At 47.7% G+C, this 17,769-nt stretch overlaps 1 protein-coding gene across 5 annotated transcripts; it reads right to left on the bottom strand.

Annotated features, from left to right (window-relative positions):
- Positions 1 to 294: 294 nt before the first annotated feature.
- On the bottom strand, positions 295 to 17,740 carry MORN3 (MORN repeat containing 3). Of its 5 annotated transcripts, none has more exons than XM_027689438.1 (7): positions 17,672 to 17,740; positions 16,191 to 16,298; positions 7,323 to 7,478; positions 6,483 to 6,640; positions 4,924 to 5,083; positions 2,243 to 2,427; positions 295 to 459 (listed from the first exon to the last, which is right to left on the bottom strand). In XM_027689438.1, exons 3-7 carry the CDS (start codon positions 7,465 to 7,467, stop codon positions 391 to 393), a joined length of 717 nt encoding a protein of 238 aa, XP_027545239.1. In that variant the 5' UTR covers positions 7,468 to 7,478; positions 16,191 to 16,298; positions 17,672 to 17,740; the 3' UTR covers positions 295 to 390. The 5 variants fall into 5 exon arrangements, with proteins under 5 accessions (XP_027545239.1, XP_027545240.1, XP_027545241.1 ...); XM_027689439.1 differs by having other exon boundaries at positions 17,568 to 17,681; XM_027689440.1 differs by lacking the exon at positions 17,672 to 17,740 and adding an exon at positions 17,418 to 17,507.
- Positions 17,741 to 17,769: the final 29 nt, after the last annotated feature.

Here is a 17,769-nt window from a genome sequence, read left to right as displayed (position 1 = left end):
TTTTCTAGGGCCTTGCTTTTATAGCAGATACTAAAACCCCTCATTCTCTGAGGCAAAGACCTTGAAACCAAGAGGAGTGTGATTTCTTTACAGCAGGAGTAAGTCAGAGGAGCTGAGCAGAGTCCCCCTGCCTGTCTTCTAGCATTTTGCTGCTCGTGGTTTTTCTTTTTTTTTTTCCTCTTTAATTTTTTTCCTTTCTTTTCCAAAGTAATGGGGGTGGGAGGAGGCTACTGAGCAAAGCCAGCTGCAGAGTGAAGTGTACCTGAACAGCCTTGAGGGAAGAGTGAAGCAGACCATGATACACCACAGTGTGGATTTGACACTCAAATGAATACATAACTCAGCACTGTTCTTATCTTACATCTTTTCTTTTTCTTCAGCTTCCAGTTATTAATTATTGCTGTCATCAAGCAGTGCCTGGGCCTCTGCTAAAACACCAGCTGGATCATTTAGTTCAATCTAAATAAAAAGAATACAAATCAGTTATGCAGTGTAGTTGAAAAAGCTTAAGGTTTTATAGATCTTTATTACTCAAGCATTCACAGAGGGTCTCCCATGTATCAGGACTTAGTTCATATTGCAGCCTTTCAATTATTGTTTTAGAAACACTGCTACACTTCCCTAATTTTATTAATGTGTTGAACATCACTTCATCTCCTTGAAATAGCTCTGTGTGGAGTGGCTGAGTCTCCTTTAACTAAACACATTCTTGGACAAAACAAGAGTGGCTTTGATTTGTAGCCTGTTGGATCTCATAATTTTTAAGGAGTGTGTGCGTGAAAAAGTTTATGAGCATCTGTTAACTTCCTTCATACTCTGAGATCAACAGCTCTCTACTGATTAAAAGCACAATAACAGCAGTGAAAGTTGATGCTTTCTTTTTGCACCTAGAGCAGCAGAGAACTGGGTCATCCCTTGGTCTTCAGGGAGTTAAATAAACAGTCAGACTTGCACATTCTGCCTTAGCCCACCAGCATTTCATCCCAGTCTGTTGGGTTGTTGAGGCTGTTCTGGGTGACCTTTGACAAACCACATAAGGTAAATATTTTTAGCTACAGAAGTGCTGCTCCTTTCACTCTTTTTGAAAAATAGAGATTGTTTTTCCCTGGTGGGTATTTGGGGTTTATTACTCTACACTGCTGTGGGCGTGCCTGGTACTTACAGGATTAACTGGCTTATCAAAACCATCTCTGCTCAAAGGGCCCTTTGCTACAGAAACCAGATTTGAAAAAATAGGGGCAGCGAAGGTGTAGCAGCTGTGAGCTTTGGAAGGCTGCACGTGCCAGGTATCATTTGCAACAGCCTTGTCCCCAGGGCAGAGGAAGGTAGGTGGCTTTACCTGCTTATGGGGCTGTGCTATTCCCAGTGTTCCTGGAGCAAAGCAGTGTGCTGTGGTTATCCAGGGTGGTTCTGCTTGGCTCCAAGAGGAGCTTCCCCACCCCTTCCTGCAGTAACCATCCCCTGGAAATGTGATGCCTTTGTGTTCAAGCTGAGACTCTTGGCCAGCTGTGTCACTTGGAGCCACATCTGTTCACTACTGGCTCCCATTCCCTGTCTTCCTTCGAGGGCAGAGCAGGGGAGAGGCTCTCCTGCCCTCTGGCTCTTTTACCAAAGTGATGTGCAAGGACCTGGTGGCTACCAAGTTGAGAGCCCAGTGTGTCTGAGTGTCTCCCCAAGTCTTTGGGATGGGGACAGGCACTGACTTTTCCTCAGCAGTGTGTCAGTCATGGGAAAGGGGAGCAGAGGATGTTGGCTCTGGGACCAGGTGGGAAGCTGCACACACCCCGCTGCCTCTGGGGCTGCTGGACACAATGAGCTCCTGACTTGGAGTACCCAGGCAGAGGAAAGAGCTGCTGTGAGCCCTGCAGCTGCCCAGGGTTCTGTAGGGTCTGCTCAGCTTCAGCAGTTGGGCTTGGGGAAATCATTTGGTTTTGACGCAAATCCCACAATTGTCTCTGCCTCTATTGTCCCCGTTTCCTTTGTGCTGCCTCAGGTCTCTGAGCAGTTCTGGTGCATGAGAACTGCATTTTTTCAGATGTAGGTGATTAGGAGGCTCCAGCGGAGGCTGGATGAGCTGTTTGTCCCTATGGGGCCCTTGAGGACACTGCTGGCCAAAAGACACTGAGCACACACCCTGTGAGTGCAGAATCCCACGGGGGTAATCACTGGAGGAGTGAAACGCTACCTGGAGAGCTGATCCAAGTGCTGATGGATGCAAACACTGAAATTTCCAAGCAATTACCTTTGGGATTGGATACTGAGTAGGGGCCGGAGCTTTGTCTCTATCGAAGTCAACCAGAACTCCACACTTTGCTATATCTTCTGCCCAGGTGCCCTCTAACAACTGTCCCTTTTCCACGTAAAAGTATCTCCCTGGGCCATTCTTCTTTCCATCTTTCCAACCTCCTTCGTACCGATTTCCATTTGCTGCAGTTAAATACATGAACAGACCATTTTGTTAAGGGGTTACAAATGAAAACAATCAACAGAGCAAACTGACAGAGAAGGAGGTGGTGTATTTGGCTTCTCTTAGTAATTTCCAGGGGGCTGCAGCACAGTGTGTCATTTTGCTTTTGCAGTGCTCTGTTTGCTGCGCTGCAGAGGGAGAAAGGGCTGTGGAAGGAGCCCACGCTTGCCCAGCTGGAACAAAAACTGTGTTCACCTGCTTTGTTCTTACAGTGATACTCATTTTTTGCTGATACACCGAGCAAGTGAACTCAGGGTAAGGGACTGGTCACTGAGTCGCTCCTCACAATGTGAAAAATTACAGGACACAAGTTTCAGATTTGTCACTGCAACAAATCACACAGGATCTCTGGCTTGAAGAGAGGAGTTTGCTTGTCTGGGCAAGGAACAGAGCACTGACTGCTGTCCAGGCAAAATAATCTTGATTTCAAAGAATACTTGCAGTTAGTTTTTCCTCAATGAATTAAGGCTGAGAATTGCTGTGAGTGTCTGAGCAGTTCAGGCAGTTACAGACTCTTTTTCCAGCTGTACTGCTTCTCCTGGCGTTTTTCTGCAAGTTGAGAGAGGTTATTTTTGGGCTCTGTGCTACTCTCCAGGAATCCATCCATCCATCACCAACAGGGAAAGCAGAGCTGCAAGGACAGGAGAGCAGCTTCATCCATGGATGCTGGTTGAGAAGCAGCATCATAACCACAGTGATGCTGGGATACCTCAAGGCCATCCTGCTGTCACTGGGAGAGTCCTCTGCTCTCCCCTTTGCCTACATGTAGTGTTTCTAAGCCCAAAACCATGGGAATTTCTGATAAATTAGTGGAAGTACCTTTGAGTCTCAGCTGAACTCTGCTGTTCTTCATGACAAGAAGTGGCTGAAATACCAGGGCACCCTGCATGGTGCTGCAGAGGTAGCTGGGGCCTGCCAGAATGCTGTAAGGAGGAAAAACCAAAAATGCTTCTTTGGAGTGTGGCTGCCTGGCTGCTCAGGCAGGGTCTGGTTTACAGGTTGGAGCTGTGGTGGTGGTGATCTGCAACTTTGATCTGGTTTTGTGCTTATCTGCAACACCAACCTGCCCTGCCCAGTGGTAGGAGCAGCTCAGCTCCTGCACTCCGGCCAACAACAACTGAGAAACCACCAAAATCACAGCCCTGGCTCTAATGGAGGGGGTATGGAATGCCCTGGCTGCACCGTGGTGTCCAGCTGCTCCCATCCCCTCTCAGAGCACCCGAGGCTGTGTGCTCACTGCTGTGATCCCAGTGGACATGCTCCATTCGGGAATGGCCGTGGCAGAGGTGGCAGAGCAGTGCGGCGCTCCCAGCCGAGCTCACCCTCGCCGGGCACGCTGCCACTACAGGCAATTTAATCTTGAGCTGCAGCTCATCGTGACCTCCACTGGAGAACTCCTTTTCTTTCACATCGCAGAGCTGCCGGCACGTGGGCACCCCTCCAGCACTGAGCCGAATGCATGAGGCTTGTGGGTATGAAATAATTGCTCTGGCTAATTTTAACCAAAAGGAATCCAGCTCGCAGTCGGTTGCAGGCAACGCTGGAGGCAACGGGGCTCTGAAATGGTGCATCAGCCACGGCTCAGCCCCCAGGGGCTGTTAGTTTATGACTAACAGGGACTTGGATGGGAGAGCAGCAGATCAGGAAGGTTTCTCCCTGGAAGCAGGTGCTGATTTCATCCGGATGGGCCATTGATCCGAAGTGCCTGTGATGTGCAGTGAAGGTCATGCCCATTCCTCCTAGCTGCTTTGCTTAGCTAGTTACTAGTATATGAGATCACTTTTAAGCAAAAAAATAGAATAGATGAACACTAATATGGAGATATTATTTCTTCAAATGTTCTTGGAATGTCATGCCTTGTATTGCAAAGGACTGGGATTCTTGGCTTCAGGGAAAAATGTGTTAAACTCCAAAGAAAATATGGGGAAAAAAATTTCAAATTTCTGTATTTATGATGAGATTGCCCCTAATGTTCCAAATCCATGATGTGCTTGGTGTTATTTATGGAAAAGGATTCTGTACGAATGAAACCCCTGTGTTCACTCAACATGAGCCGCTGTCGGAAGTAAGAGAGGGGATGGAGTGAACTCAGCAAGAAAATTCTCTGTTGTTTTTTTTTCCCTGTGGTGGAAACTGGACTCCTCTTTGGTATGCAGAGCTAAAAAGTCTGTCTGGCAAAGTGCCTGGCTTGAAAAGAGAGATTTGCTCTTCTCTGACCCAACAGTATATTATCTCTAACCCGAACCATCCCAGTCATTTAAATGTAAATCACAGCAAAAATAAGCTTTCATGTGTGTGGGCCTGAGCAACGCCGGCCATCAGACAGCCTGTGCTGCCTCTAGCCCCAGACCAGGAGGGGAGGGATGACCTGGAGCAGCCACAGCCCTGCTGCAATGCAAGGAGCATCCAGAAACACCAAATAGCTTGAAGGGGACAGGCAGGTGTCCGGTACTTACGGAGCTGCAGCATCCCCTGCCCGTTGGGCTGATCCCCCTCCCACTGTCCCTCGTAGCTGGATCCATCCAGGTAGTACATCCGTCCCCAGCCGCCCCGCACTCCATCGCTCCACTCGCCCTCGTAGCGCTCCCCGTTGGGGTAAAAGAACACCCCCTCACCCTGGACAGAAGCACAGAGATAGCTGGTGAGGAGCTGTGCTGTTGAAAGGGGTCAGTGTCCAATTTTGGGACATTTCTTTGATACACTGTTCCTTTGTTTATTACTCTTACACATGTGGCAGCCCAGCTCACTGGCTGTTTGTGTGCTGAAGGAAACCAGAGGTGGTAGTATGGGATTTTTTTTGGCAAATGGTTTTATTCCCATGAAAAACTCTTGGGTTTATGTCTCAGTGTGTTTTTATTGGCATGATTGCTGCTAATATTTAGCTAAAAGCGAGTTTTACTAGTATATAAACCTGCCTGGGGATAGGCAGCATTAAAGGATGTGTCTCTCAACATGGGGATTTCATCCCTTTCAACACTGACAACACTTCCTGCAGCCCAATGTGTCCCAGCCTGGGCAACTCCATCCCTTGTTTGTCTTACATGTGTGTTTGCCATTAAGAGAAGTCCAGAGGTACCCCCTATACCAGGGAGTTATACCAGTAAGAAATATTTCCATATCACTAATGAGTTTTCCCATAGGAATAAAGTGTTAATTTATCTCTGAACAAATAATAAAATCAGTTCTGGAAATAACTGATTTTGAGTATTAATTTTACTAAACTAAATGTATGTAAAGGAGAAACTTTGGTAGAAGAAAAATCACCCCTTGTGATACTTGGATATCATTACAAATCTTTCCCCCAAGCTCAATTATCCAAAATATAACTAGAAAGAACAGGAGGGGAAGCTCCCTCTGAGAGACTGGAGTCACACACCAATTACAGGCGTTGGTGGCGATTAGTTTAATTTAAGAGCAGACACAAAGGCGAACGCAAGGTTTCCATTGGCAGATCCAAAACTGTTCCTACAAGGATTTGCACATGAGATTGCAGTCATTTCTACCAGATGACTTTCTCATTGTGTTCCTTTTAGAAAAAACAGTGATTTACATGACAGGCTTAATTTCCAAAAGAACTCATGTTATTTGTCTAATACGCTGTAAAAGTCCCAGAAGAAGGTACATTTTCCTGCAGCATTTATAATACAGGTTCCTCCAATTCCTTCAAGGATAAGAGGAATGAAAGGGATGGGTGGGGGGGATTAAGAGGTGGGATACAAAGCCTCTCATCCTACTTGGCCAAGCTGCAGGTGAGTCTGAGCAGTAACCACTGCTCTGCAGCAGCTGGTTGGGGCTGTAGCCCAGTAACCAGTGTGTGAGTGGGATGAGCCCCTCTGCAGCAGGGAAATGGCACTCCCATAAAAATCATGGGTTTTTACTCTCGACCATTCAATTCAGCCTCAGTATTGGGAAAATTAGTATTTTACGTGATCTTTTTGCACATGTGCACCCAACCCTTCCCTGTGTTTTGGGTCACATTGCCTCACTGCTGGCACGTGCAGGAAATCTCACTTACAGTTCTCTGGCCGTTTTTCCACCAGCCTGTGTACACCCTCTTGTATTCCTTGGTTACAGGGTCAGGAACGCTGTATGAGCCATAACCATCCTGCTTCCCAAACTTCCAGTCACCGCTGTAAATAGCTCCGGTGCTTTTCCATATCTGGGTGCCTTTACCTGTTTAACAAAAAAAGGAATGCTGCAGAGTTTAGGAGAAGGGTGTCCAGGGCTGCCTTCCTGTTCCATCTGAGGTGGGGCAGCTCTCCCTGCACCAGGTCAGGCTCAGGTCTGGGATTCAGTTTAGCTTCCCGAGTCAGAACCATCGTTAATCTTGATCAGGGGCTTCCTGTGTGGCCTTTGCTAAATGCACTTAAATCTTTCCAAACCTCATTTTTCTGCTTGTAAACAAGTCTGTCCTGCTCCGGCTGCTCAGGGCTCGGTCAGGGTCTCCTTCCCCTGCTCTGTCTCCTGCAGCACCCGCCACAGCTTGAGGATAAATTAAGATTCCTGAAGCCAAGTCAGGAGCTGAGAGAGCTGCAGGGACTGTGCAGCCAGGGCACATCCCAGTGCATGGAGCTCACTGCAGTTTGCTGTGTTTGGAGAGGATTTTTAAATATCCATAAGAGAGATATTCTGGGTAATTGCCCCTGAGTGCATGCAAAAGCTCTTCAAGTTACCTATTAGAAATGTCTCTGAGTGCATTTTTACATTACATATATCAAAGATATATATATATATATAGTCATACAAGAATGAATGCTCTTCCAGGAGCATATAGAACCACTGACTGCTCCCTGACCTTAGAAACCTTTCTAAGGACATTTAAATTGGTACCTTTCCTCAAAATTATGTATCTTACCATGTTTCAAGTTGTCCAGCCATTCTCCAGTATACTGATCCCCATTTACAGCATAAACTGTGTGTCTTAACCCACATTTCCGGGCTTTCCTGTCCCATTCGTAATAGAGGGGCTCTCTAGCCCTGGGGTACTTTACAATGGGCATATTGCTGGTGTCTGGAGAAAAAGACAAATGATTATCAGAAATAAATTAGAGAGAAATTACTAAGGCAGGTACGGGCAGAACAGTATTTGTGAGCTATGCCTTAAGATGCAACTGAGTCAGTAACTGATGCCTGGCTTTGGAGGGGTAAAACAGAGATATAACAAACAGGAGGGAACTAAAAATACTGAAGTACAAACCAGCACCATGTGAAAATGGGCTTGTAGCACTGCTTGGCCTGTTAGGAAATGTTAAATAAATCTCAGCAGGTCAGGTTTGTGGTGGTCAGTGGTCTCTGCACCTGCCAGAGGTCTTGGGGAGTGCAGGGAAGGGCATCTCCTTCTCCATACAACCAATGGAATGGGTCAGGGTGTTGTCCAGTGTCCCTGAGGTCCACCTGGAGCTGGGACACTTCATACCTGCAGCAGTAATGCAGCTCAGGCTCCTTTACTGCTAAAAATAACTGTCCTGCAGGTGTCTGTTAAAAGGGGTTGAAACCACAATGTTTCTGTCTCCCAGGAGGCTGCAGACTCGCCCAGGGCAGGCCAGGCACTCGCCAGCTGATCAAGCTGCTAAGGAGGGGACTTCTGAGGTGACATGGGGTTAAAGCATGAACAGCAGGCAGGGGGTGACGGGTACAGATGGAGGTGATTCAGGTGTCAGAAGTCCAGAGGGAAAGGGTCAGCATGGGGGAAGAGGAGGGAGAAGATGTATTGGCCCATCAATACAGAGAGGAGAATGGTGGAGTGCAGCACGGTGGTGATTTCCGGGCACTGTTCAGCGCAGTGGGAATTCCGGCACAGACTCGGAGGTGAGAGTGGTCTCCTATAAACCATAAACAAACGCCAAAAGGTGGCTGTAGAAACAAAAGCAAGTTTTTGTGAATGCCGTCAACATCCAGAGCTCGGCTGGAGCCCGGCGGGTTGGGACGCCTCCGAGTTTGTCTCCGGGGCTCCCCCTTCTGTCCTGATCCGCTGGATTGAGCCGTATGAAGTGATTTCGCCGCGCGACAGAGCAGAGCTCTGGTTCCTGCTGTGCTGGGGGTGTGGGGAGCCCGGCATGGGGGAAAGTGTGGAACCTGGGAGGAGAGGGAAAGGAAGGTACTTCAGGTCCTTGCTAGGGAATAAAAAATAGAAATTATAACTAAGAAAATACATTGGTGCTCATCCTCAGTTCTCCACACAGCTGTGGGAAATGGTCATTTGGGGGGGTATCATTGCTGAAGAAAGTACTTTATGTGTCCAGGATGAGCCTTCCTACCCAAAATGCAGCTGAGTTGTGCAGTGCCCATCCCACTTGGCTCCTTACCGTGGGGCTGTGGGGAGTGCAGGCAGGGCTGGGGAACCTGCTGGGGCACTGCACGGTGAGCTCAGACCTGGGAGGGGTAAAGGTTCCAACCAGGTTTCTGTGGGAGGCTGAAGAGCATCTTGGTTTGAGGACACCGAGGACAGGATCGGTCACTCGGTGCGATGGAGTCACAGTCCGCTGCAGAGGATGGTATTTCAGCAATATAAACACAGGATACACCACAAGTAATGAGTTCCTCCCTCACCTTTGGGTGCTGCAGCCCCTGGAGAGGGAGGTTCTTGGCAGTATTTGCCAAGGGCTGAGAGTTTGCAGGACACAGAGCCACATGTTGCCTGCTTGCGTCTGTCCTCCTCTGGCTGGGGGAGAAGAGCCAAGCTACAGCTACTTGCACCCACCCCAACACCGGCTCTGACGAGAAATCTTTTCACTATCCCTGCCAGATGGGAGCATCACTCTCCCACCACCGCATCCGACCACTTCAACTCAAAGCTTAGGATTTACAGACTCCAGGGAGGATTCCCAGCTGCGGGGGCAGTCCCAGCACCCCTCCATCTGCTCGCCAGGCTCTCCGAGGCACAGCCCGCGCAGAGCACCCGGGGTAATGCGGTCTGTCGGGACGCGCCTCTATTTGCTGAATCCCCTTCCAAATTTACGTCAGCGATGCCAGGTTTGCGTAAGTGATAACGCAGTCGGTATTCGCCGCCCTGGATGTTTTAGCCACCTACTACAAGGGCGCGGGGAGGCAGCGAGAGGCAGGCGCTGCAGAGCCGCTCCGGCTGCAGCTCTCCGTGCCAAGGTCCAGAGGCTCTGCCGCCGCCGCTGCGCTTGGGGCCGAGGCTCTTACAGACCCCCGCGTCCTCCTCCAGATGCTGCTCTGCGAGTTTTGCCTGGTCTCCGGTAAAACGCAGCTTTAGTTTGCATGGCCCTACAGGAAGCCCATTTTCTCCCTTGGCTCTTCGCAGAACTTCAGAGCAGTGCGATTGAGCTACAAATACACCTTTTTTTTTTCCCGCCTTACATCTTAACGAATAGCAAGAGGGAAACACACCTTGCTGCAGAGAAGCGGCTGCTGACTGTCCCTGGCAGCACCCTGCCTGCCACCGCACCGTGTCCCCTTGTGCACCCTGCCTGTCACCCGGCCCCGAGAATGTCGCGGCTGAGCTCAGCCCTCGCAGTGACCCAGCCCCACGGCGCTGCCCTGCACCGGGGTCCCTTTGCCAGCTCCCTCCGGCGCAGCGGAGCCACCCCAGCCCCTGCTCGCCCCCGCGGCGGTGCCTGCGAGCGGAATGCCCCGGGCGCCTGTCGCTGCTCCTGCCCAGCGAGAGCCGGGCTCCGCGGGGACAGCCCCTGTGCGCCGTTCGCAAAGCACCCTCGCGTCCGGCCCACGCTGTCCTGCCGCCCCCACCCCGAGGGTCAAACCGCGGGCACCGACCTGTGCTGGTGCCCGCCGGGCGCTGCCTGTTGCAGCGGCGGGGTCGTCATAGCAACGTGCCAAACTCCTGCGCCAAGGGCCGCGGGAGCAGGGCCGGGCAGCGAGCGGAGCCGCTCCGGGCGGACGGGGAGGGCGGTGGGACACGAGTGGTCACACTCTGCTCCCCACGGATGGAGCCGGAGCACACCCCGCGCTCTGGAGCTACGTGTCTTGAGTTCAGGATTTTCCAGCAGAATATAAAGTGCTGATAAGCAACGGGTGTTTCACCTCTGGTTGGTTTTTCATGCGCCCGGCAGCAGAAGGCTTGAAATAAGAGCACTGATTACAGCACTGATGGGTAACAAATAAATCAGCCTTGAAAATGTCAGAGGAAAGGAGAAACCCCCTGAAAATGCACATCAGAGGTCTTGAAGGAGAAATCTGAATAAACCTGACACTAATTCCCTCATCCATTACATTTCTTCCACAGCCACAGTGAGCAGGAATTGCCATTATGGCCTTGTGGGTGTCTGTAATAATCTTCTCTAATGGGTAATTAACTGTGCACATTTCTAGTATAAAACCAAAGGTCTCCTATGACTCCCGTGAGCCAAATGCATTTGATTCTCGTCCTTTTGCCACATTTTTCGTGCACAGCTCTGCAGCCTGGATGGTTAAAATGTTAAGGTAGGCGGGAAATCTTGTGATGAAAACAAAGCAGCCGCCTCTGTGGAGGTGAGACACAGCCTGGTCTTCCCTGATGGGTGTTTGTTTGCCATCTTCAGTGAATGTAGCATTGAACGTGGCTTAAATGTTGTGTCCATGCTCAGGCAGGACAGAGGGATGGACTTACCCCAAATGTGAGTGTGACTGAAGGCAAATATTCCATTTCCCATGCTGCATGTGAGGGCCATGGAGCCAGAGGAGACAATGCCACTGCCTGGGAAATCAAGTGGACAAGGCAAATGAAGTGGCTGGAGGGAAGAGGTGCTCCAGAGCCAACAAAGGAGCCAGTGTGGAAATGATGGAGGGAGATCTGTACCACGGGAAAAGACAAACATGGAATTTCTGGTGCTGGATTAGATGAATTGGAAAGATGGCAGCTGCCATCCGGGAATGTAGGAGAGGTGGAACTTACAGACTTCTTAAAGCAGGAGAACCAGAAATAAAACTATGGAAGTTGACCAAGTTAGGAAACACTTATACATGAGAAAATGTTTCCTGTTTTTCAAAATGAGATGAAGATATTCAGGAAGGACTTACTGCCACTCATTCATGTTAACACATTCTGGTCTGGGGCAGAGCCCAAGAATTACTGAAGACAATCATTCCTGTGTTTGACTGTGGCCAGTTGTAAGGGCTGGAGTGGGGAACAGGGATTTGGGGAGGAAATGAGAAAAACCCATGAGGGAGAAGAAAAATTGCTTATTGCAGCCCAAAAGCTACAGCCTTAAATTACAACCAAAAATAGCCCTTCTTGGAAAAGTGTTAATTATTTTTAATATTTCAGCCCCTATATTTCACTGCACTTAACTGAGAAATTGGCAATTAAGATAATTAGCTAATTCAGACCATTTCACTTGTTTATTTTTAAACAGCACAGGCTGCCTAAGGTTTTTGAACTGCAAGTCCAAACTGGGCCTCACTTAACCACAGCTTTTACTAACCAGAAGTGATATACATATTTGAAACTCAATATACATTTGGAACCAATAAAGGCTTTTAAAAAATTAAAATATTTTAGCAACAAATCAAAATGCACAAATCGGGATCAAACATTGCCTCTGAGAAAATCTCTGTGTCTGGATATGATGGAGGGAAATGGTTGGTGATGCCTCAATTTCTGGGTCACTTATTTTAAATCCTTCTGCTCCAGGTCTTTGTGTGTTTGTTATTTTAGTTCCATGGTCCCAGAGTGGGTTATCACAGACCCTCCTGCTCCCACCAAGGAGGCTTCACAGAGACATTTATCTGGGAAGAGGCTGTGTGTGATTCCCATTTTCTTAGTCCAGGTAGGAATATCTGAATCACACTTAATTATTTTGTCACTTGTTAATATCATTCTGTACCTTTTTGTATTACAAGGGTACAGAGTGGGGAAATGTAAGGGTATTCTTCTCATAAAAAAGGCAGAATTAGACCAGCTTGAAGAGAAGGTGGTGATATTTGAAGCTTTATCAGAACATTCTTTTGACTCACTGAACATTTGACTTAGAAAATGTCATTCCATTATGAGAGAAGGAACCCTGTTAGTAAGTAGGAAGTGGGCATAGTTTTCATGAGAGGTGCCAGATATCTAGAATATATAATTCAGTTAGAGAGTGAGATATAAATCTGAACTGCTCCAGAAATGCCCTAACCAAACCTCTTCCTCTCCCAAGAGCAGTCTATCAAGGCACAACATTGTAGCCACTATGATAAGTAGGGTCAAAATCCAAGTTATAAAGTGCTAGGAGGATAATTTGGGTTTTCCTTCATCCAATTCTCCTTGTTCTGGCTTTTCCAACAAATATGGCCCTTCTTGGCTGGGTTTTATTTTTGTGTGTGTGTGTGTTGTTTTTTTTTCTGGTTTCACTCTCACAGACTTTGGTCATTGACACCAAGATCACCAGCAAAGCCTCCTTCACCAGGGCATGACAGGGCTTCAGTTCTGTTACTGTTGGCACCGTTGTTGCTCCAGTTGTCTGGCAGTTGATTAAACCTTACATTTATTAAGACTGAAAGGAAGCTGTTAAATCCATCCATGTAAATTATGCTCTAACTCAGCCCATTATTCTGCCAACACCGTTCATTGCAATGGACTTTCAGCTCTCCACTTCCTTCCAGGATGGATACAGTGAAGAGCAAACCAAGCACTGGAAGGATGTGTGTGGAAACATGCCTGGAAATACACCTTTCTGGAGCAAGGCCCCGTGACATCTTCATTTTTTTAATTCTAAAGAGTAAGATTAAAAAAAAAAGCAATAAAACTAAAGGCCCTCAGTATTCTACATCTGAAACCAATCATTCTTGCACTGAAAGGAGACAGCTGCTCTGAGCTGAGTTTGCTCTCACAAAGCTTGGGGAATCACCCAAGTGAAATGCCCAAACCAACTGAAAACTGTCAGAATCAATAATTTAAATTTATTCTGGGAACTTCGCAGAATAAATAAAGAAAAAGCATGTAGAGAAACATATGTTGGAATTCTTTAAAGGTGAAGAATGTGACAACAACATACTGTGGAAGTAGGATGCTCAGATGTGTGTTTTATTGCTGCTACATTCAATAGAAAAGCCAGAGGAAGAGGTGGGAGGGTCTTGGACTCCAACCAAGCTTGTGTCGGGTGTAGCCGGATGAGCAGGGAGTGGGTGCAGTGCTGAAGGAGTTTCCCCACCACTCTGCTTTTAGGAATTGTTATCAGCAGGATTTAGGAGGGACTGAAGTGAAAGGTTTGAGGTGCAAACTTCACTGGTTGACTCTGGCTTAAGAGGCAGCCTTGTGGGAAAGCGTTTCTTTAAAACTCTTCCCTCCCTTTTGCTGGGAGAAGCTCTCTCAAGATAAAAACCATGTTGGTTTTACATCAAAACAACCCAAAGTAAGAGCCCTGGGTTATCTGGAATGTTGGAGCACAGCACGTAGATAGTCATGCAAAGTGAAAGGTTGAAGTCCTTGGCACTGACACCAGATACCCTCTCCCCACGAGTTTCTGTTGCTGCAGATTTACAGCTAATGGTCTCTACTTAACTACCTGCAACAAGATAGAGGTTCAAAGGTAGAGTTATGATGTTAATTAGTGAAGTCACCCAAAGCTGATAATTATTTACTATGCAACTGTGGAGCAGTTTGCAGGACTCTCAGTACTGTTGGAGGCAGATAAATTTGGCCATACTTGAGCTACTGCTTCCCTTGAAGTCCTTAATTTGTTCCTTAACTGAGAAATAACTCTAGATGAATACAAGATGAATCAGCAGTATCAATTTCCAGCTGAAACATGAGCCAAGTGTTTTATTTATCATGGCTTATTGTCACCTGATGGTAGAATAGGGACTCATCTGCATTTATATTTTGTTCTTTCCCATTTGCTGTGCTGAAAAGAATTGTATTTCTAGGACAGGGGAAAAGCATCAAAGGAAACAGCCTCAGTTATCTTAAGAGAAAAGAATGAATGGAATTTGCGTTCAGGGTGGAGGAAGGTGAGGGGAAGGAGCTCACATGTATGTATATAACTACGTGTACTCAACAAATCTAACATCAAAAGAACAAACAGTCACAGTTTCACTGTGATCCTTAACTTGATTTATTAACTCAATTTCTTTGATACATTCTCTGGTAGTGAACGGTTGATGAGTTGGGGATTAATTAAGGTAAAGGCAAAGCAGAGATTTCGTGTCTGTAGATCTGCTGTGCAATGGCCTTACATGGTCTCTGGCAGCAGAAAACAGCCACTAAGAAGTGTCAGGATACCTAGAAAAACGATCATAAAATATTCAGATTCAGAGGAAAGGCACCATTCCTCATGTGTTGCCACAACTGAACGACAGGTGAGGTGTGGGAACCCCAAGAACTGCCTGCACAGAGCCCTGCTCCCCATCCAGGGCTGAGAGGTGGGAAGCTGCCAGGGCTCTTCTGGGCCCTTAAAATTCTCTCTCTAAATCCTTAATCCAGCTGCACTTCTATAATAGTCAAATAAGGTCTTTGATTGCCCACTGAGTGCAATGGGTGCAGATATTTAGGGGTGCATTTTAGTTAGATAGAAAATGAAACCTCAGACTCTATTATTCCTGTCTTTCCACAAGCGGAGAATTTTAACTATTTTTTTCCCCAAAATAAACATTTAATTCAGATAGGAAATGTAATGCCCAAAGACTGAACTTTTTAAAATGGTTTTTCTGCAGGAGTTGCTCCTGTAGGCAGAGAGGGACATTGTCCAACACAGCCTGATCAGACACAATTCCTGCTGCCCTTTCAGCATCCCTCCCCTGTGTCCCCAGCCTTGGGATTGGGAAGATCTGACTTAGGTCTGCAATTTAATTACAATCTGTAGTTTCCATTCTTACTGAGTAAAATTATATACACTATAATAAACAAATTATCTAGATCCAGTTAAAAAACCCTCATTGTTATCTTATCTTGCTTTGGTTTTACTCACAAAGATGTGATTGAAATAATGAGATTAAATAAACAGCTACAATCTCCCAGGAAGTGGAGAGAGATTACAGGTAATTCTGAAATCTTTCGTAGTGGTGCAGCATTAAATAATGTAGAACCAGCTGTAAGGCCAACTGTGCTACACTCACATTGTTGGTGTTTAGTGAAATTCTTTCATGTTTTCTGTGTTAAAGAAAATACCATCTCTTGAATGAATATTAACTAGCATGTCTTAGTTAAAAAGTTGAAGGAAATCTTTTGAGGTTATAATTATACACAGCCACAACATGCACAAGAATTGTTCCTTGACCAGAGGTGTAGGGGAGAGGCAGGAAAGTTTGGAATAAAGGTCTGGTGATCCCTTTGTGTTCCGGTAGAGCTCCAGGGCCAGCACAGCTCTGAGTGACAAATGCTCAACACTTCCTGCCTTTGTATACACAGCACCTGCCACAGCCCTAAAGAAATGTCATCAGGCTGCAGAATTACACCCAGGGCAAACATTCGTGCTTGATATTAAGAGTTTTTTCCAGCCCTTTTGAGGCTTATAGCTCAGCAGTGAAAGGCAGAGTTTTAAGGGTTATTTAAAATTTATGATGTATTCTAGAAGTAACTTTCCCTGAATGTCAGGACTGACACAAGTGGTTGAAGTGTTTCTACTTAAATGTTTTTACTTAAAGAAAATAAGGTCCAGTCTGGATTCCCCCAGCTCTTCCTGAGGGTGTCAGCACCCCAATTCCCCTTCAACAGCCAGGAGTAAGATGCAGCTACATCTTTGGGGTGAGTCTGTGATAAACTGAACTGACAGAGTAACTGCAAAGGAGGAGGGAATATTTTCATGAGGGAAGGAGAAATAATTTTGCTGGTAGGGAGTACTCTAACCTTGAGGTGAACTGGAAAGCTTTGTCACATATCCAGCGCAGAATCAAAGCTGTGATCTGAGATGTGATCCTTTTCCTTCCAAACTGTGTAATCCAAAATCCAGGCTTCCTGTAACATAAAGTCTTGTTACACGGGGTTGTGGACAAATGCTAGAATCTGGGGAAAACTTAATGCAGGCATAGGAAATTCCTGTGACATTTTTACTGCATTGATCAGTTTTTTATTCTACTTCAGGATTATCACAACACACATGTTTGATCCCTGGATGATCACGGCCTCACTGGAGGAGCAGCAGTGACAATGGAACATCCCTGAGCTTGGTGGTTCCTAAACCAGCAGAAATCCCCAACCACTGCAAGCTCTGAGCAGGTTTCTCTGGAAACCAGGGAACAGGTCACGGACTGCATTTCAGGTGCCTACCCACACACGTATGAAAAGAACATGCAAAAAGGACATAAAACAAGCAAAGAGTGTGAATATAGACCTAGAGAAGGACCGGGGACAGCAGGAATACTGAGGAGTGTCTCTACACCCAATGTTTTTGGTTGTTTATGCCAAATCCAAGGAAACGGGATCCCACATACAATCCCCATGAAAAGACAGCATTGCACTTGTGTTTTTACTTTGGCTTCACTCCTCCCCTCCCCCTTGTATCATTTTTATTTAATTGCTTCCTTCCCCTTCCCTTTTTTTTCCTCTTTGCCTATTTCCACCCTTTCACAACAAACCCCCATGACAAGAAGCCTTCACATCTCCCAGGCCTCACCCCCTGCCCTGGGGGCTCCACATTCCACTCACCAGCAGCTCCCTGGAGCAGAGCTGTGCCCAGAGGCCACTGTGCCCTGCTCCCAGTTGGCCAGCCCAGCCCCTGAGTGGGTTATTATTGTAATAATAAAGAGATCAGGAATATTCTTGCCCTTTTCTCTGATATTAAGGACCCAGGCCCCAGCCCCAGGCAGCTGCAGGGCTGGGCGGCCTCAGCCCAGGTGTGCAGTCACCTCAGCCAGCAGGTCCTTCAGAGAGGGCTGTCCCTGTGCAGGAATGGTTTTGTCTCCCTTCTCAGCCCCATGTGTGACAACCCACCCCTAAGGGGAAGGAAGGGGAAGGAAGATGCTTCATGGAGCACTTCAGGCGCTACCACAACATGAGAGGACCTGGGAGAGACACAGGGTCCCCAGGAGGTGACTGGGGGGGGGACAGGTGGCAGCAATTGAGGGGAACCCTCACCTGAGGGGGGCATGGGCCTGAGGGGGACCCTCACCTAAGGGGTCCCTCATTGAGGGGATCTCTCCCTTGAGAGGTCACTCAGCTGAAATGAGCCCTCACCTGAGGAGAGCCCTCACCTGAGGAGAGCCCTCACTTGAGGGGTGTCCTCACCTGAGGGAAGCACGGGCCTGAGGTTAGCCTCCCCCTGAGGAGCCCCCTGGCCAGCCGGGAGCCCTCGCCTGGGGTATCCCAGCTCCGCGGGGCCGATCCCTCACCTGCCGGTTCCCTCCCCTGGGGCGGGTGCGCGGGGGTGGGGGCGGGGCGGCGGGTGGCGCGCGCCGCCGCGGGGCCGCGCCCGTGACCGCGCGCGATG

This window comes from Neopelma chrysocephalum, unplaced genomic scaffold (assembly GCF_003984885.1).
Source record: "Neopelma chrysocephalum unplaced genomic scaffold, ASM398488v2 Primary Assembly neopelma1_77, whole genome shotgun sequence".
Classification (NCBI taxonomy): Eukaryota; Metazoa; Chordata; class Aves; order Passeriformes; family Pipridae; genus Neopelma; species Neopelma chrysocephalum.
Note: the sequence above shows the minus strand (reverse complement) of the source record. Positions and strands in the feature narration are given on the sequence as shown.

Bases quoted from the DNA above. Each gene is read 5' to 3' on its own strand.
- MORN3 (XM_027689438.1), bottom strand. From the start codon at position 7,467: ATGCCCATTGTAAAGTACCCCAGGGCTAGAGAGCCCCTCTATTACGAA. The intron at 2,428-4,923 runs GTAAGTACCGGA...ATTTAACTGCAG, and splicing joins GCAGGGGATGCTGCAGCTCC to CAAATGGAAATCGGTACGAA. The intron at 460-2,242 runs GTAATTGCTTGG...CTTTTTATTTAG, and splicing joins CTCAGTATCCAATCCCAAAG to ATTGAACTAAATGATCCAGC.